The 20,778-nt window shown below is 36.4% G+C and overlaps 1 protein-coding gene across 1 annotated transcript in view; it reads left to right on the top strand.

Moving 5' to 3' along the window:
• Positions 1–17,478, top strand: part of LOC109835203 (upstream activation factor subunit spp27-like) — a 17,943-nt gene extending 465 nt beyond the window's left edge. Inside the window, exons 2-7 of the mRNA XM_020403188.1 lie at positions 1,746–1,854; positions 1,979–2,150; positions 5,440–5,493; positions 5,569–5,741; positions 16,609–16,794; positions 16,961–17,478. Of these exons, the coding sequence (XP_020258777.1) occupies positions 1,746–1,854; positions 1,979–2,150; positions 5,440–5,493; positions 5,569–5,741; positions 16,609–16,731 (631 nt within the window). The 3' untranslated portion in view covers positions 16,732–16,794; positions 16,961–17,478. The remainder of the gene's footprint in view (positions 1–1,745; positions 1,855–1,978; positions 2,151–5,439; positions 5,494–5,568; positions 5,742–16,608; positions 16,795–16,960) is intronic.

The following is a 20,778-nucleotide window of genomic DNA, read 5'->3' as shown; positions in this document are numbered from 1 at the left end:
TATTGGCGAATAATAGTAAATGAGCACCTTTGTGTCAGTATCATATTATGTGTATTTCGCTAATTAGTGTTTGTTCTTTTAGATTGGTACAACTGTATGAGAATGTGCAAATAGTTGGTTCAGACATTTTGTTACATATACAGCTGGTAGCAAAAAAATTTTCAAAGTCAAATTGTTGAGTCTCTTTGATCTTTTGGGTTTCTAGGTTTCAGTGAAACATCAAATAATTAAATTGTTCAAATAATTAGCTCCTGAGTCCTGACATTGGGTGATTATATGATAATTCAGTATGCATTAGAAATGAAAAGTTTATACGAAAGTTCTTTTTTTTCTCTTCCCGTTTAGCTTACATTTATGTTAGCATACTACTTTGGTTGGTTTGTTGTCATATTGAGGGAATAGGTTCCTTAATATTTCCCCTCGTTTAGTTACTCTAAGAGTTACTATTTTCTTCAGTGTCCTTTAGTTGAATGTGTTTTATTTGGATGATGATACAAGCGGGTAAGTATTTAGTCATGTTAGACGGTATTCATTGGCATTCCATATGGATGGAATGTGATTTGTAGTTTTTCCCCCTTCTTAGGTTCCTATTGTCAGGAGACTCAGGACAAGGGATTTGGGATAAATACAGCTAGTTTTCTGTAACTATATCTGTATGCGAATGTTTTCATTTGTACCATTGCACTCACAGCTTCTTTTGATGTTTCATTTCATTCTTCATTTGGATGAGTTCTGAAATTACTTGTTTAATCTTAGTTCTTCTGAAGCATTATCTGTTTAATGAAGAATGGTGAATGGAAAAATTGAGGAAATTTGTATACTATAGCTAATGTGAAGTGCAAAGCACATAGCCTGAAAGGGTAAGCTTTGGATGAAAGAGGTGTAAAGACTAGAATTTTATGTATATGGGCTACCCACAAATGTTAACCTTATGCTTAAAGCACATCCAAGGAAGCTCCATAGCGAAAATGCTGTTTGGTACTTATGAAATGTTATGCAATTTATGGCACAATTTAATCAAGAAAAAATCATGAACAAAAGAGCTTTAAGTGAAAAGTAAGAAGCTTCTAGGTTTTGTTGAATCTGTTTCATAAGGTAGTTGGATAAAGGGTGATGCCATTTTATCTGTGTGGAACAACAAAGTCTTTACATGCTATGTCAATGTCCTGAATTATATTTCTTGATTCAACCATGGATGGAATAAAAATGATTTTTCTTCTTCTTTATTTCATAGCAAAAGATGTAAAGAGCATAGTTGCATATCTTAGATATTCAACCACACGTACGGCATGTTGTTGCTTTAGGTGCCAGCTTTTACTCTTGCTTCTTGATACTTTCAGTTTCAGTTGAGTAAGAGAAATTTATCAGTTGAGGAACATAGTTTGTTCCATATTCTAATTATTTAAATTGCAGTATTCCAGCACATTTTTTTTGCTTCTATTGAACTTCAACTTCTTCCAGAAATCTAATAGTTTCTGGTTGTAACGGAATATTATGTGTGTCAAAAGCTTATTGGTTTGAAATTTGTATCTTCTAGCTACACAGAACTAATGGCTTACGTATATATTGAGCACATTACTAACATGTTGATTTCTTACACTTTAACTCAGTGTAGAGAGACTTTCTTAATAAAAGTGAGTATCATTTTTGTAGCTACCTTCATGTGGGCTTATTTCGTAACTCATTTACTTGTCTTTGGCTACTGCTGTTAATGACCTTGATCAGTATACTTGTTTGTGTCACAGATCAAAGAGTAAGGTTAAGAAAAGGGGTGGTGGAGGGTTCACCAAAGTATGCAGTCTTTCCCCACAACTCCAGGAGTTTCTTGGTGAAACTGAGTTGGCCAGAACGGAGGCAATGTTTTAAAAATTTCATGATTATTTTATGTATCTTCAGTTCACATTAAGTCAAGAAATTTTGTGGGGGCCAGCACCTATCCTATTATGCTTACGTTCTTATCTCTTGTGTTCATTTTCAGGTGGTGAAGAGAATCTGGGCCTATATTCGTGAAAACAGTCTGCAAGATCCAAGCAACAGGAGAAAAATATTATGTGACGAGAGAATGCAAAATCTATTCAATGTGAAAAAAATTGACATGTTTCAGATGAACAAAGCTTTGTCTAAGCATATTTGGCCTTTGGATTCTGAAGGTGGTATTTCTTTCAATTGGATCCTTATTTCAACTATATATCTGATTATATTAGGTTGTACGTTAACATGGTTACTACAAATTGAAACCTGGACCCAATACTTCTCCTTGTTTCTCTGTCATATTATTTGCTAATTATGGAGTTTTTTCAGCAAGAAATGAAACCTACAATTCCACCGTATCAAATTATACAATGATACGTTTTACTTTTAGCTTTTGTGTACTTTGATGAATTCTGTACTGATGTATATCTTTGAAATCTGGACTCAATACTTCTCCTTGTTTCTCTGTCATATTATTTGCTAATTATGGAGGATTTTCAGCAAGAAATGAAACCTACAATTCCAGCGTATCAAATTATACAATGATACGTTTTACGTTTAGCTTTTGTGTACTTTGATGAATTCTGTACTGATGCATATCTTTGAATAACGATGCTGTTATGAAGTTATGGTGTTTGGATATTTATTAATGCTATGTTCTAATATGAAGTTATGGTATTTGGATATTTATTAATACTATGTTCTAATACCAATATTTTTTTAAATGGTTTTATTTCTGATATTGATCCCCCAAGTGGAATCTCTATTAAGACCCAAACTTTTTTAAGTAACATGAAACACCAAATAGTCTATGTTAGTGATTTACCTTTAAATTTTAACTCATATCTCGTTAAGAACACAATTAAACTAAGCCTACCTATGTTAACCCTACCCATCCCATTGTCGACTCCACTTCTGCATCATCAGGATGTGCACCGTGGTCTTCTCCGTCAGCTTCGTCTTCTTTGCCTTTGTGTTCATCGACATCCTCCTCCATGCTCTCCTACATCCTCCACCTCCAGCTATCCCACCTCTCCTCTATCTCCAACCTTGCAACAACTACTTTTGCGAGGTTAAGGAGGGTCAGATGTAAGAAGATTAAGATGAAGGTTGGATTCATCCTTGCCATTGTATTCCACTTAATCATCATCTGTACTACTATGCTTTGCCTTGTCAACATTTTTGGAGGATCTTTACATCAATATGACTGCTGGTGTCTAGGCCAGTTATGGATGTTGTCCAGGGATATGGCCTGTCCAAGTTTTTTGCTACAATGAAGATTCTGCTGCTTGATAGGGTTGAAGATAAGATAAAGGAGAGAGGAGGAAGGAGAGCAAGAGCCAAAGACAAGTCAAATTCGTCATCAAAGAGGCTCAGAGTTCATCATCATGACAACTCCTACTAGGGGATATACAAGGTGATATAGGCACATCAGGCGTTGACATATATAATGAAGTCCGATTGTGGATCTGTACCAAGCTCCTGCAGGCGAGGATAAAAAAATTCAATGTTGGGAAAGCTGTTTAGTGCGATACATTGGTTTCTTTGTTACGTAGGCAGGAAGAACCTTCCTTGCCATGTAGCAAACCTCCCTTGGGCAATGGAGGGTCTTTATTCCTTAGCAGGAGCAGTTAATTGGAGGATTGGTCGAAGGGTCAGCTCTCAAAGAGGATAAGAGAATGATCAGGGAGTGTGCCTTGTTACGTAGTCATGCCTGAACCCATCTTCTCTCTATCTGAGGAGCCGTAACTCTCTTAAAGGGCATTTGGATGATGTCTTGGATCACGAGGGGGTTCATCATTGGCACAAGGCAGAGAGCACAACTTGATATTGACAACAGGGATGAACAAGTGGATTGAGTGCTCAGAGCTGAACTATTACTGGAAGAAGAAAGAACTAGGGGTATAGCGGGAAGATTTAATGACATTAGGGACAACACAGTTAAGTTAACACACTGCATGGACCTATTTGGTGTAATTTAAACAATTTGGGGACTTCATACAGATTTCATTTCTTTGGCTAGTTATTTCAAATTTCAATAATTTGGGGATAGATCATAAATAGCCTTATAAATCATACTTTTTTGGTACTTTATGGGTCCCTTTTTTTGCATTTTGTCTTATTTTATTTTACTTTGATTTTTGCATTAAAAACTAACAGAATTTTTAATTGCACTTAATTTTAAGAAAGTACAAAGGTTTATTTGGCAATTAAAGTGTTATTTTCTCCTTCGCCTTTCTTTCTTATTCCTCATTGTTATGTTCTTTTTAAAATTCTTCTCTTGTCTAATTTCCTTTATATCAAGCTATATATAGGCATTTACTATTAGTAAAGGGAATGCTCTCAGTGAGCTGAAAGGACCGTAATCTTGCATATGTGCACACAACATACACACAGGGTTAACATGTCATCAATGTCATGGATGTTGGATTTATTTTGGCCAAGCATGATGTATGACGAATGTCATCTACATCTTTTGGTAACAAGTCAATAAACTGTTGTGCTGGGATTAAGCAGTTACAGAATTCAGCCTCATAAATACTGAAAATGAATGGCTCTGAGACAAGAAGGGTGGGGATCTACATGCTCAGCTCAGGTCATGAATCAGACTAATTTAGGTCATAGAAAACCTAATATATTCACCTTAAATATCGAAGAATTTCTGCTCTTTTGGAAACTAAGGACTCACCCCAAAAGATGAAAACTTGTGGTGGAGTTACTTTGCCAGAAATGATTTGCCTGATTGGCATTATAATCGCCACATAACACTTGACAACATAATGAAGTGAAATTATAAATTTGTAAAGCATATGATAAATCAGACTTACGATAATTTGAGATCTATGATAAGGGTAACTGTAGAAATCTCATGGTCTAGTATCTTCAAAAGTAGGCAGGAGATATTTCATTGAAATAAAAGATCAGATAGATAAAAGAAAATGGTTACAGAACAATTTGACAAAACCATAGATGAGGAACGTATGTGAATCTGGATGGCTAGTATCTTCAAAAATAGGGAGGAGATATTTCATTGAAATGAAAGATCAGATAGAAGAAAATGGTTATACCCAATTTGATAAAACCACAGACACAGAAAGTATATGAATCTTGGCTTTAATCTCTATCTGCACTTTTCAGTGTCACTGGAAAAGAGGTGTCACAAATCTCCCTTCACAACAGAAAGGAAAATATCACATGATATTCACCTAATCTTATAGATTCTTTGTCCCCATGTCATTCGAAGTTGATGGAAGATAGCTCTCAAGTATCATTTAGAAACAATATGTTACTCTTTTTACCAAGTTATCCACTTCTTCGCTGATCAGTCAGCCATCCAGATATTTTCTCACTTTTTAATGTAATTTGTGCTTATCATTTTGATTTTAGCATCAAACCCAGTGATACTTCGATTAATTTTAATGCCATAATCATTTTCCTATGGTTGATTGTCTCTTTTCTATGATTTAGCAGGTTCCATCAAGCCAGCACAGAAGGAAAGGAAACCAAAAAAGGAGAGAGAAGGTTAGGAAAGGTAATCATTTATATATTAATATCATCAATTGCAATCTAGTAATATTCATTTTATGTGCCTAACAGCTTCAGATGAATCTCCACGAAAAGGCAAAAGGCAAAAGGGTTCTACAGGTTTTCTTGCACCGCTTCAACTTTCGGATGCTCTCATGAAATTTATTGGTACCGGTGAAACTGAATTACCAAGGTCTGATGTTGTGAAGAGAATTTGGGATTATATTAAAGAAAACAATTTGCAGGTATCCCATCTTCATTCTCATTTTCTTTCTACACTTCTTGGTTGGGGATTTGTATAGTTGGTGATTTTGAGGTTACCTGCATTGAGAACGCAACAGTTCTCTAATAAACAATCCATCTATCAACTAAGTGATAAAGGACAATATAATCATATATCACCCAATCTATCTTGTTATCCACAATTTTCTTATGACCTTTTTCGCATTGCTTGCAAATTTTTATGAACATGCATGATGAGAGAACTTCTAGTTGACCACAGATCAAGAGTTCTTTGTGTAAAATGTATAGCCTTTCTTACTATTAGATTTACTATACCTTGTTGACATGAAGGAACACTAAAATTATAGCAAGTGACTGTAACTTTTAATCAGACTTTTTTTGCCTACTATCTCTGATGAATTTGTGTTAAATTTAATTTGCATGAGAATAGTGCAGTAGTAACTAATGGGCTGTGGAGATGCCGATGTCACATTACCTTGATGTAAAAGTAGGCTTTCCATCATTTTTACATATGTTAGACAGACATTGTGTCAGTGGTTTGTTGGTTGAATTTCTCTAAACGTGCAGTTCAGGTTTTATCTAGTTGTTTTATTTCATTACTAGAAGAGTGGGATAAAATATGAGATTAAATTTGAACATTTATATACATTAAATCTAAAACTTGTATCAAGAGCTTCACTGTGTCCCACTTCCACATTACACAACATATAAATATGCATACAAATTATGTAAATTAAATATAATTACTTGTAAAGGGCTACCCAGTGCATGAAGCTCTTGCTTTCCACTTTGGGTATACTGTATCTGTATGCATCCTTACCTTGTGTTTTATAAGAGGCTATTTCCACGCTGAAACCTGTGACCTCCAGGTCACACAGCAACAACTCAAACTGCTGCACAAAGAGTCCCCTTTCATAGTACTCTATGGTGCTGTATTAGTAGTAGAATTGACTGTAAAGTGGTACTTTTAATCAACATCTTTGGGCCTCCTATATGTGTTGAATTTATGCATTATATTTAATTTGCATGATAATAATGCAGTAGTAACACGGTGGTGTGGAGAGGCCAATGCCATATAAGAGCTTGATATAAAACAGTAAACTTTTCCACTTTTTACCTGTGTTAGTTAGACTTATATGTCAGTGATGATTAAATTTCTCTGTATGTTCAATCAGTCTTTATCTAGTTGCTCTTTTTTGTAATATATGACAGAGACAAGCTATGAGATATAATGGGAACATTTTATTTACATTGAACCCAAAAACTTGTATCAAGAGCTGCACTGCATATTCCCTTTCCACATAAACACATTACAGTTCATACAAACAGGTAACTAAATTATATTAATTAAAAATAAGTACTAAAACTTAGAAATAAGAAACCATTGTACTCTCAGATGCAGTAATTACTAGTAGAATCCTTATCCATTTACAAAGGAGGCAAATAGCATGAAAACCATCTACAGAAAGACTGCTATATAAATAACTTAAGGTCCTGAAGGTTTACGTTCCAGCTTTTCCATGTAGTCATATTAGGTGCTGTATTTTGTATTCTTTTACCCCTTTTGCGCACACTAAATAGACACTGTTCATTAATACGGGTTCTGTATATTGTACATACATATAGGTATAAGAGATCAAATGGAGCTTTTCGTGTGTAAACTTTATGTGAATTCTTAACAGTCTAAAGTTAGTTGGAATTAATCATAACTAGTGTCATTTGAAGATTTCGACTTTTAACTCAATGCAGTGTTTTATATTTTTCACACTTGCAAATATAGTGTCACATGATGACAAGGTGATCATTCACAAAGATGAGAATTCTATTTGTGAACATGATTGGTAGAGAAGCAGCATGGAAATCATTTTGGACGTATCTCTATATGCAATTTTTAGTTCAATAATCGTGGCAAAAGATTTTGGACGTATCTCTATATACAATTTTTAGTTCAATAATTGTGGCAAAAAGATTTTTTGCAAAAAAATTATTCCCCTGCATCTGAAATTTCCACCCTTTTCCCATTTCAGTTAGGATGGTCATGGGTTTCTTGGCTATTATGACCTCATCATCTTACAAGTTTAACTGCTCAGTGCTATACTTTTCTAAGGTCATATTATTTCATTGCATATCTTGATGCATGAAAAGTTTCCATTTTCAAAGATGTAAGGCAGTTTTTTTTTTACTTAAGTGGTGGTGGAGGAGGTTTTGCGGAAGGTTGGAGGAGGTGTTTGTAGTCTGTGGAGGAGGCTGGAGGACGTTGGAGGAAGTCGGAGGACGTAGAGGCAACATTGGAGGAAATTACGACGAAGAGCTAAGTTGTGCAGTCCGCATAAGCAGTCCACCTTCTCTATGCTCTCCCAAGACCTAGACAGATGTTTTAGGCATTGCCTAGGGCCAGATGGGCACCTAGACCGCTTTTAAAACAAGGTTATTAAGCTAGTGATATGCACACAAAAGTATGCTATTTTCTTTTCTTGAACTAGCAAAAGATAGCATGATATACATAGCTATGTCGATAATCGAGTTAACATTTGTGAACTCGAGAGAATATATGGAAGTCACACACTCACTACCTGAAGGGCATTTGAAATCTGTCGTATAGAAATGAGTTATGAAACCTGACAAAGAATCTTGCAATATATTTTCTTGATTACTCTTCCAGAATTTAGGATTGACTGAATGAAAGCTTAGCCATGCAATACGATCAAAGAGTGAGTCTACACAACAAATAGGAGCAAAGGATTTGAAATGAATGAATTGAAGCTTAGTCATGCAAGAAGATCAAAGAGTCAGTCTACACAATAATCAGAGCAAACGATTTGAATTCAGCACTTGTTAGAATATGTTCCCAATGAGAAACAAATAGACTTTGTATAGCCTTAAAGTCGGAAAGCTACGATCAAGATGATGACATAATTTTAGTCAAAATGAGGATCTGAAATCATGTCTCTTTGAGATTTCGAGAATTCTTAGAACACCCAAAACAAGGGGGAAAAAGAAATGAAAAGAAATGAAAAGTAAAGGAAGAAGAACAATAAGAAAACGAAAAAAGGAGGAAAAGAGAGAGATGAAGAAGGAAAATGGTAAAGAAACTCTGGGTTAAAATATAGAGTGTAATTCCAAGAGTTATTGGAAGCGCTAACTAAGCAAAGGAGTTGGTATCACAGCTTATTGCTAATGCTTCCTTCTGCTTTAGTCTTCATTTCCTCACTTATTTGTATTTAGTACCCTTGACATTCCTCTTCAGGCTAAAGTCAACTACTAAAACATAAAAGACCTTAAATATGATAATGCTAATTCAACATTAAAAACATTGAATCTGTGTATCATGGGTACTTCTATCATAAAGCTACCCATATTGAACACTGACTCCCATACCCGACACAAACACTTCCTTGGGCACTCCTTGGATATGTGGCTACGCTTATTCAAATATGTTATCCATTATGTAATACATGCTTTATTCAAACATAGTCATCCATGCTCTACATACACTTCTTTATTCATATGATATATTTGAGATATCCATTTATTTTCATTTATACTCCACAGACTATAGGGGAAGATGCTATAAAATATTAGCTTGTGTATTTAGGTTTTCAAGGTTTTCTATAGAGTTAAGACCAAAGTCATAAAAAGTGAATGGTAGGTATGAAAATTAGCATACATGTGATCATTTTATGCTTTATCTTATACGCAACAATAATCTAGACTCTTGTATGCATGAACATGTGTATACGTGCATATACTTTCTTTATTACTATAGTTGTTATCATTATATTTATATATTTTCTAATATTATGTTATCATGTCGACTTGTTGCCATATCTACGTTTTGAAGAATTGTCGTGTCTCATGGATGTACTCGTGATGGTATCCTGTATTAATAAAATGCTACTAAGCTACTTAGCTTTTAATCCAAAGGCTCGAACATCTTTTGCCCAATGCTTTTTAAGAGCGGTGAACCGACATGATATAGTGCTTATGAGTCCTTTGCTCGCTCTAGCCAATTGTTAGGTCTGTAGAAAAAGGTTTAAGTTTCAACAACTTGTGGGAATGTTCCAAGGATTTCTTTATTAACAATTTCTTAATGTGGGGAAATTGTAAATTTTGAACGTTATCTACATTTCTTAGTCCAAATTATTGTCTTTGGGCTCAGCAAATTGGACACCATGTGGTTGAGGCGGTAAACAGATCAAAAGGTATGTGGGATTTCTAGTAGATTGAAAAGCACACAGCTACAGTTCACTATTTGACAAAAATCCGAAAAGGATATCCTTTTGGGAGGGTCCTTAGTAAGTAAGGAATTTGTATTTAATTAAACACCTCTTTTTTCTTGTACCTCTATTATTCTCTGAATTTCAAATTTTTTGGTGGTGCTTTATAATCAGCTTATCAGACACTGACACTGAAGTTTCATAACTTTCAGGAATTGAGGTCATCTTGATATGTATTCTAGGCAATTTGGCTTTATATCGAATTGGGTCATAAATAGCGCACATTTTTTTAGATTTTTGCTGCTAATTAGGGGTGGGTGTGGGCTGGGCTGAATCGCAGGTTGCCTGGCCTAGCCCGTATTTAACCTTGAACCAGCCCGGCCCGGTATCCACCCGGGCCATTGGTCGGGCCGTGTCAAGCCCTAAACTCGTGACCAAGCACCAAGGCCCAGCTCGGATGAGGTCCGGCCTAGGTAAGCTTGGCCCGTCCCGTGTTTCTTTTTGGCAGCCTGTTGGTAGCAGGCCATCAATTAATAGCTGGCATGTTGGGCTTGCTTCCGTTGGGCTTGTAGTGGGCAGCCTGTTGGCAACATACTAACAATTAATAGCTGACATGTTGCCAACATTTTTTGGCAGGCTCCTGGTAGCAGGCCAACAATTAATAGCTAGCTTGGTGAGCTTGCTTCCTTTAAATCTACAGTAGGAAACCTGTTGGTAACATACCAACAATTAATAGCTGCCCTGTTGCCACCAAGTTCGTAAAACCAAAGTCTTAGGGCCTTTGGTTTTCGTTATGGGGAAGTAGCAACAACTGCCAATTGCTATTGTCTGTGCAAGCAGAATAGGCCTTGGCATGTGGAAGCTCACATGGGTTTTGCTTTATTTTTGTTGAAAAGCATGAACCACTTTGGCTCTTTAACAAAAGAAAGAGCCATTGGGCTCTTGCGATCATGCTCTTCTAGAAGGCTAGAAGCTAGTTAGTCGGTTAATTTTATGTGAAATCTTTCCTTTATTTCAAATCAGCTCGTTGTCATATTGCTATATCAGTCGTTTGAATGAGTTTTAAATTTGAAGTTTGAATTCAAACGCTTTATAGATCAGTAGTCATCAGGGATATAAATATGAGTTATCTCTCTCACAAAAATTCACAATTCATCCTTTGTTATAGTTTCTTTCAAAATAAACTGTTCCATAATTAGAAACCCGGGCTTAAATCTCCAATGAATCTATACTCATCCTCCTCCTCACAACACCCTTCGTCCTCCCTTATCCGCTGTCGCTGGCAGTGTCTATACACATTTCTCACATTCTAGATACTATACACATTTCTCACATTCTAGATACTATTCCCATGAAGCCAATGGTAGTAGTAGTAGTGGCCAAATCCATAATGTATCCTATGGTTCCCATTACCCTTATGGTCCCGCCGACTATATTGTTGATCTTACTGATACCATTTCCTTTACTTATCCAACATTAATCACAACTACTGCCCCTCTAGACTCTATTTGTAGACACTCTATTTTACTTTCTCCGAGGGAATGACAACAATCGTTTGGGCAGCTACCATCCAGTTATATTATGACGAGACATTCTATCTCTTCGTATCCTCCACCTTGGCCTAAGACCTCCTCAATGTCTGTCTCTGACCTCTCAATCTTCAAATATTGAAGTTCCAGGGACGCAAACTGAAAAAATTACAGAAACAAACAGAACAATCCACTCCCAATAAATAGAGAAAATCAGAAGATTCTTTATAGGTTTGGCCTTATTTTGAAAAATTCCTAGATCCAACCGGTAACAGATTGATACGTTGTTTAGCACGTCAAAACATCTATAAATTTGGAAAGAACTGCGAAACAGGGTCACTTTCTCGACATCTGAGAAATAAACACCCAGACTTTCTAGATGGTGGAAAAGAGAAAACCCAGTCATAGATTGTTGGAGGTACAGGTGGGTAATTAACATTCAAGTATAAACCCAAATTCGCTAAGGAAAACTTAGCTAAGTTTATTGTGCAAGTTGAACTTCCTTTGATAATATCGAAGATAATTTTTTTGAAAAATATATTAAAAGTTCTTTTTGCCCAGAATATCAAAAAATTAGCAGAACATTTATATGAGAAATTGAATGTCTTTTCTGTGCTTTTCGAGCTACTTTATCTACTGTAGTCACCAAGATAGCTTTAGCTTCTCATGTTTGTGAGTCTCTCAATCACAATCATTATATTTGTGTTACTTTGCGTTGTATTAATGAAAATTGGATTTTACAAATTTTTTTAATCATTCAGGAGGTTTGAATATCTGCATAACGCACAAGGCGTTTGTGATGCAATTTCACAAACCTGTCGTGACTAAAGGATAGAGAGGACATTTTTTATATATCTTTTGATAATGTTTCGGAGAACACGCTGGCAAATTCAAAATTGAGAGAAATTCTGAATCTAATAATGAAGGGTAAAATTTTCCATATTAGATATGTTTGTCATATTATTAACCTTTGTGTGCAGGATGAAATGAAATTTTTTGATCAGCATTTACAGAAACTAAAATGATTTCACTTTATGAGGTAGTGGTGCAAGAAAATAGCCCTTTAAGGACTATTGCGATGTTTATGACTTGATGAGGAAAGTTCTTGAGATTAATGTTAAGACGATATGAAACTCTACTTATAAAATGCTGAGTGATGCCATCCTTTACTAAAAAGTCGTCGATGCATTTATTGAACTTGAACATCTATTTGATATTTCCATAACACTTATGAGTAGAGTCTTTATGAAGGTTTCTGTCATTTCCTTGAGAAGTTTGAGGCATCAAATAGAACACTTTCTGTAGTTTGCAATTCTACTATTTATTTAGTGCTTTATCATTTTAATAATATTGTTGAATTTATTTACAAAATATAGAATTCATGACTCTCTTGCAGGTTGCATTAAGGGATATGAAGTGTAAGTTTAAAAAATATTTGGAAAATATGCCATTTATTTTTTACTTAGCAACTATTATAGATCCTAGAATTAAAATTGATAATTTATCTAAAATGCTTAAGGAGTTTTTTGACAATATGGGTTATGGGCATGATACATCAGATATAATAAAAAGAGATTAGGAAAACTCTAGATAAATTGTACCCTTTGTATAGAGATATTATGTATCCATCACAGGTTTCAGAAGGACGCACGTCAAGCTCATCCTATAGTAATCCTATTCCAGTGCCAAAATGAACGAAGAAAATGGTGAGCAAATCGAAACAAAAGCAAATCTCAAATGCAGGTTTGGCTTAAGTCCGAATGTATCTAGAAAGTGAAGTACTACCTTCGAATGAGGAAAGTCCTTGGAGTCTTTTAACATACTCGAATACTGGAAGAAAGAAGCCACAACTACCCTGTTTTATCTATTGTTGCTAGATTTATACTAACTCCTTTTGCTTCCACGATCGCACCAGAAAGTGTTATTTTAGCAGGCGAGAGAATCATTTCTGAATGGAGGACATAACTTACAGCGGCACACGTGGAGATGTGTGCGCTTAAAGGACTGGCTCGATGTAGAAGAATGATCACAAGGACAACAAACAAGACATTTCCTTGAAGAATTTTACAAATATAACTTGGAGAAATTCGGCTCCTTAGACATTAATGATTAACATATATTTTCTTTTTTCTCTCTTGTATTTGTAATTTAAATTTAAACTAGAGGAAAGTTATTACCTTCATGTAGACAGTTATTCCTTCGAAGTCCAAATCACGTATATCTTTATGTTTGCGATGTTTTTTTACGTGATGTTTATCTTTGTACAACATACAACATATATATCATTTTAAATACAGAGTTTGAAATGGGAAAAAATAAATTAAATATAATTTTATAGATATGAATACAAAGTTAATATAATTGAAAAATGAAAAAATAGAAAAAAAACCCATGGGTGGAGCCTAGCCCTAAGCGGGTCGCGGGTCGGGTTGAGTCCAATCCTAGACCCGAGATCAGAGAAGCAGATCCGACCCATTTTGACCCACGTGGGCCTGGGTCTGACCAAACTTGGCCTTGCACCCGTCGAGCTTAGTCATGAGCCTGAACTAACCCGGCCCACACCTAACTCTACGCTGATCTAAGTAAGTTGGTATTAGCCGTAGGGGTGGGCGTTGGCCGGGCTGGTTTAGACCTGTTAGCCCGCCAATTTCAAGGCATGGCCTGGTCTGACTAAGGCTTATGCTGGTCAGAGTGTCTCGGGCCTGCTTCTCTAACCATGGGTCCTGTTCTGTAATTCTTCCTAAATTTGTAGACGTTTCGGCTAGTAAACATGCTGATTTGTTTCCTGCCGGATCTAGGAATTTTTCAAAATAAGATCAAACCCATGAAGAATCTTTTGATTTTGTACGTTTGTTAGGAGTTTGTTAGGAGTGGGTTGTTTTGTTTCTATTTCAGTTGCTGCTTCTTCAGTTTGCGTCTCTGGAACATCTGAAGATTGAGAAATCGAAGACAAACGTTGAGGAGGTCAAGGTGGAGGATAAGAAGAGATAGAATATCTCAACATGATATAATCGGATGGTAGCGGCCCATACGATTGTTGCTATTCCATCGAAGAAAGTGAGATAGTGTCTAGAAGTAGAGTCTAGAGGGGCAGTAGTTTTGGTTACTATTGGATAAGTAAAAGGAATAATACCGGTAGGATTAACAATATAGCTAGCGAGAGCAGATGGGTAATAAGAATCATAGGATGGATTATGGATTTGGCCACTACTACTACCGTCAGCTTCACGAGAATAGTACTGAGAATGTGAGAAATGTGTATAGCCTCTTCCAGTGACACCGAATTGGGAGGATGGAAGGTGTTATGAGGATGAGTACGGATTTATTAGAGATTTAAGTACGATGGATAAAGTTTGGGAGAGTTCGTTTTAAAAGAAACTATGATGGAGGATGAATTGTGAATTTTGGTGAGAGAGATAGCTAATATTTATATCCCGGATGACTACTGATTCCTGAAATGTTCGAATTCAAACATCAAATTTAAAAGTCATTCAAACGGCTGATATATTGAAAGAACAACGTGCAGATTTGAAATAAAAGAAAGATTTGGCATAAAATTAACTTACTAACTAGCTTCTAGCCTTCATAGCAGAGAATGACTTCAAGAACCAAATGACTCTTTCTTTTCAACAAAAGAAAGAGCAAAGAAAGAGCTAAAGTAGCTCATGCTTTTCAACAAAATAAAGCAAAACCCATGTGGGCTTAGGACCCACATGTCAAGGCCTATTCTGCTTGCGCAGACAGTAGTAGCTGCTTGCCCATGGGCCAAAAGCCAAAGGCCCTCAGCCTTTGGTTTTGGGGGGCCTCCCGACAATAGTAGCTATTAATTGCCAGCTTGTTGCTTGTAGGCTGCCAAAAAAATGCTAGCGGTAGCTATTAGTTACTGGGATGTTTCAAACAGGTTATCCGCTATAGGCCCAACGGAAGTAGGTCTAGTAGACCAGCTTAATTGCTGGCCTGCTGCGAGTAGGCTGCCAAAAAAAAAAATCAAGCTGGGCCTTTTAGTCCCGGATTTAGGGCTTGACCTGGCCTGGCCCATGGCCCTGGTGGATATCGGCCCTGTTTTGGCCCTGCCCAATGTGGGCCGAGCAGGTTCATGGTTAAATACGGGCTGGGCTAAGCCGGCCCGTGGTTCAGCTCGGCCCATGCCCACCCCTAGATCAATGGTTTTGCTGTGGGCTCAAAGAGTAATCCTGAAAGGAGTAAAAATAAGCCATGCTCTAAAGTTGGTAGCAATTGTATACTACTAGAGTCTGGTACCTATCATTTAGTGTCCTATGATTACTCGGAGAACTTAATATAAACATCTTATAATTTTCCAAATTGTGTGGAAATCCTCATTTATGCTCATGGAATGGGCATAGGATTGAAGTAGAGCTGCTTTAATGTTCAAAGAGTTGCCTGCTAAAAGAATCAATGATTAAGCCATCTGATTTAAACGTGGACTGGCTATGAATTTTTTTCAAGCTCAAATCCGGGGGCAAGGGAATATTAATGAGATAGTTGACAACTTTAGCTGAGGTTGGTTATTGCATATTATGAGATCTAAGAGAATAAATGCAATTGTGTATTTCATCTAGCTTTAAGATACTGTTGCAATAAGAAACTTGTATATCAATTCACCAGTGTGGCAGATTCATGGAAGCTTAATCAAGCAGTATATAAACTCCCAGTGATTTTCTTCTCTTTGCAATGTTGGAAACTGAGCTTGACCGACAAGCACCGCCAAACCAAAACATGCACAACTGAAAAAGAAAGTTGTTTTCTGCATCTAAAGGGAAAAACGAGCTTAGAAGCAGTCGGAAGGAAACAGTCTTTTTTTCCATGATTTTTTATTAGTCCCTCAGTCATTATATGAAATTTGCCTATAGTTTCTAGAATTGTTGAAGCTAATATTGAGTGTTGTTTGCTTCGCAAAAAATATTACTATGTGAAATTCCATGACATTTGCCTTGATCTCCATGACCTTATATATAGAAGATAGTCTTGGGTTTTTTCTGTCACGTGTGACTCCTTTTGATTTACAGGTGGATATCATCTAGCCTAATGACACCTTAGTAAAATTTTAGTTGTTGCTATATGTATGTGGCTACACATGTTTACTTACACCTATCTTGTGGCAGGATCCTGCTGATAAGAGGAATATCATATGTGATGAGAAGCTGAAAGAGTTGTTTGAGGTTGATTACTTCACTGGATTCACTGTTTCAAAGTTGCTGACTGCACATTTTATCAAAATGAAATAGCATGGAGACTCCCATACTGGAATTTATGCTAAGCTCATGTAATGGGCAATTTTGTTTAGAAGTGTAAGTGAATGTTTTACTGTTACTGGTTTGATTCTCTCGTTAGTTTACGCGTTCAAGAGATTGACAAGAGAAGGGAAAGGAAATCATTTGTTCATCTCTTTATCTCCTTTGGTTAAAATATTAGAAGTACTCTGTTTTACGATTTCCATTATTGATTTTGTTTCAGGTTCCTCCGACAGATGACAAACAATGTTCTCAGGACTTCTCTGTACATAAATAAGGTAGCTAGAACTCTAGACGAATATAATAGAAATAGCTGCTTCCAAGCGCAGAAAATATTTGTCAAAAATTTCAGATTGTTGACTTGTTGTCAACTCGGGCAAATATTTCACTGAACTCAATTTAGAATACGAAGGGAATGCACATTATTTGTGCGTTTTAGTTGGAGGTAGTGGATTATGGTGGCAGGATTACGATACTGCAACATTTGTTCCTCATGCATCCTTCCTTTACTTATAGGTTGTTAATATTATGCTATGAACTATGATTTGCACTAGCCACTTATTTTCGTATCTTAACAGAATATCAATAGCGAACTTAACTGTTCTATTCTGACCTTTGTATCATTCTTCTGACTCCCTGGATTGTCACATATGTATTATTTATTTTTGGAATAATGTATAATATTCAACAGGATGAGTTGCCATATAATCAGTTTTGCGTCATCGAAGTCCTTCATTATTCTGACCTTTGTATCATTCTGCTGACTCCCTGGACTGTCACATATGTATTATTTATATATTTATTTTTGGAATAATGCATAATATTCAACAGGATGAGTTCCATTTAATCAGTTTCTTTTAAATTGGTTTGCAGGATATTGCTTTGTAACACTGCTCTATGGATGGCTTAACCTCATTTAAAAGCACTACTTTTGGCATTTAACTTGGTTTGTTTCATACCAGTTTTCATTCCTTGATTAAATAGGTCGTGGTTGAGGCTCCTAGAAGCTAGTAACATATCTTGGGTGAAAAGTTATTCAACTTTGCAGATGCAACTAAAATTATAAGATGGTTAAAAAAAATAAACAATTAGAAGCATTATATTTGACCACCATGCTTGATAGTCAGCTTTCAAAAATAATGTTAGTAGATGCAGCTAAAATTATAGAGCTACTACGTCACCTGTTTCTGCTATGATTGAATTGGTATGAGAACATGAACATTAAGATGAGCAGATGCTGTAATGGTTTCGCAGTTGTATGTGAAAGCTATGAAATTCATTTTTACTCTGCTTGTGTGAATATAAGGACTAATAAACTCTTGGTTAAATAGCAATTATATGCACTATTGTTTCATCTACGTTACACTTGTATAGCCTCACTTGTATTTGGTTGCAAGAAAATGCCCTAAAGTTTTTTAAACTTGCACTTATATATATACACACTCTCTCACTTGTTTTTTAGCACTTACATATCCTAAAGGTATTAAAAATTACAATTAAATACCCTAAAGTTTTTAAATCAGACACTTATACCCTAAGGTTTTTAAAATCTGCTCTTAAATACCCTCCACTTTGCATAGATGATGATATTTATGTGCAAGTTTTAAAAATTTTAGGGTATTTAAGTGTTAGTCGTAAAAACTTTAGGGTGATTAATTGCTAATTGTAAAAATATTAGGGTATTTAAGTGCTGCTAAAAAAATTGAGAGTATATAAGTGCCAAGTTTAAACAAGGCATTCTTCGCTGCGAAATACTAGTTGGGATACATAACTGAAAAGTAGTTGAAACAATAGGGTATATTAGTGCTATTTAGCCTAAACTCTTAAGGGTCGAGGGATGAGGAGTCCAACGACTAGTCCGAGGTTGCGGCGTCTTCATGTCATTTGCCAGCACGACATGAACTCCACACTATCCAATTACGGTCATGCCTAGAGGTAAACTTGGATAATTAAGAAAATCATTTACATTTGGCTCATAGGTCGTTATTATAGAAGTTCGAATAGCAACACCAACAACAATAACAACAACAAATCCTTTATCCTAGATTTTTGGGGTTAGCTACATAAATCGTATCGTCCATTCGGTTCTGTTTACGACAGTCTCCGTATATAGAGTTAGCCACTAAAATACCCTTTTTAATTTCTTCCAACCAATGCTTTTAAGGGGCTGTTTGGTTCGTTTCCTTGATATAGAAAAATGCAATTTCATGTAAAGAAACACAAGTTTTGAGTTTTTTAAACTTTTCCAAAAAATAGATTGTTTTGCTTTGGTTCGCACATAAAAAACGGTGAGAAACCAATGTATTTATTTTTCTTGTGTTTGGTTCGCATAGAAAAAAAAGGAAAACTTTTGTAAACAAAGCAGAGAAGGAAAAAAATCTGACGTGGCAGAGTTTTCATCAATTTCACTTGGTTGGGGAAGGAAATCGGAGAGGGAAAGAAATCTTAGTTGGCGGCGATTTCAGCAGAGTTTTCCCTCTTCCATTCGAGCGAACCAAAGCGGCACAAAAAAATGGACGGAAACAAAAAAGCTGACGTGGAGGGCTAAAAATCTGATGTGGAGGAGTTTTCTTAGTTTTCCACCCATTATAATAGCGAACCAAACAGCCCCTAAGTCTACTTATACTTCTTTGTTGATTATAATTTATTGCCTCTCCTAATTGGTACATTTTGTGGCCTCTTGATTTTCTCATTTTATCCTCAATATGTGCAGCCGCTAACCTCATACAAGTGCAATCATTTCCTATTATATCTCTTTAGAGTATAACCATGAGTCCATCGTATATGCTACTCATTTATTATGCATATTTTTTCTAGTATTCCTATATATGCACAAAATATTGTTGGTTTTATAATTCTGTTTAGAATTTATTCTTCAGTTTCATAGGGATTCGATGATCACATAAACTCCAAAGTGCGCTACTCCATTTTAATCCTCACTCCATTTTAATCCTTCAATTCATAGGTACCTTAAGTTGTTATCTTGCACTGTTGCTGTTGGATTTGGGTGTAGCCCAAACCTGTGAGGCGAGGTCGTCGAGCATTGCAGGTGAGCTCGAGGAGATCCGTAGTCGAGCTTCTGGTGAGGTCGACGATGCAGGCGAAGTGACCTTTAAGCGAGATCCAGCTCGAGTCGATGATGAGTTGCAGGCAAGCAGGCGAGGTCGAGCTCCAGGTGAGCTCAAGCTCCAGGTGAAGTCCAGGCGAGCTTGAACGAGTGCGACGTAGGCGAGCTTGAGGTTGAAGCAGGCGAGCTCGACGAGATTCAAGCGAGCTCCAGCGACAGACTGTCGCCAGCCTGTCGCTAGGGTTTCCCTATAAAAGGGAAACCCCGAGCACGAGATTCTGTGCTTCTTCTCTCCTTCTCATGAACTTTTTTCTCCTAGCGGCAGACTCAAAAACTCAGCGACGATGTTTTCTTCTTCTCCTCTCGTGAATTTTTTCAGTTCTCAGATTTTGAGGGGGAATTAAAGGGGGTATTTAAGAAGGGAATTATCACTGTGGCTACAGTGATAATTAAAATTTATTGAGAGATCTCAAGTTTGAGATCTGCTCTTGTATTGTAATTTCTTGTTAATTAATAAGAAATTAATTATGTGGCTCCCGAGGACGTAGACAAGTTTTTCGAACCTCGTTAAATCTTAGTGTACTTTTTTCTACTGCGTTTTCTTACTGCGTTAGGAGTTTAGCGTAGCCCCGGGTATTTTCCAACAAATGGTATCAGATCCTGAAACGATTTAGAGAAAGTCAGATTCAAGTGGGAACGATGACCGCAGATGAAGGAAATGTGAGATTAGAGAAGTTCGATGGAACAAATTTCGGATTCTAGAAAATACAGATAGAGGATTATCTATATCAAAAAAAAAAATCTATATCAACCCCTTTTAGGGAATAAGGCGGAGTCTATGAAGGAGGATGAGTGGAATCTTCTAGACAGACAAGCCATCCGAGTTATCAGATTGACATTAACTTGTAATGTTGTATTCAATATTGCGAAGGAGAAGACCACGGCGGTGTTAGTTTGAGAGTTGAAGGTAGAAG

The sequence above is a fragment of the Asparagus officinalis genome, chromosome 3 (assembly GCF_001876935.1).
Source record: "Asparagus officinalis chromosome 3, Aspof.V1, whole genome shotgun sequence".
NCBI lineage: Eukaryota > Viridiplantae > Streptophyta > Magnoliopsida > Asparagales > Asparagaceae > Asparagus > Asparagus officinalis.
Note: the sequence above shows the minus strand (reverse complement) of the source record. Positions and strands in the feature narration are given on the sequence as shown.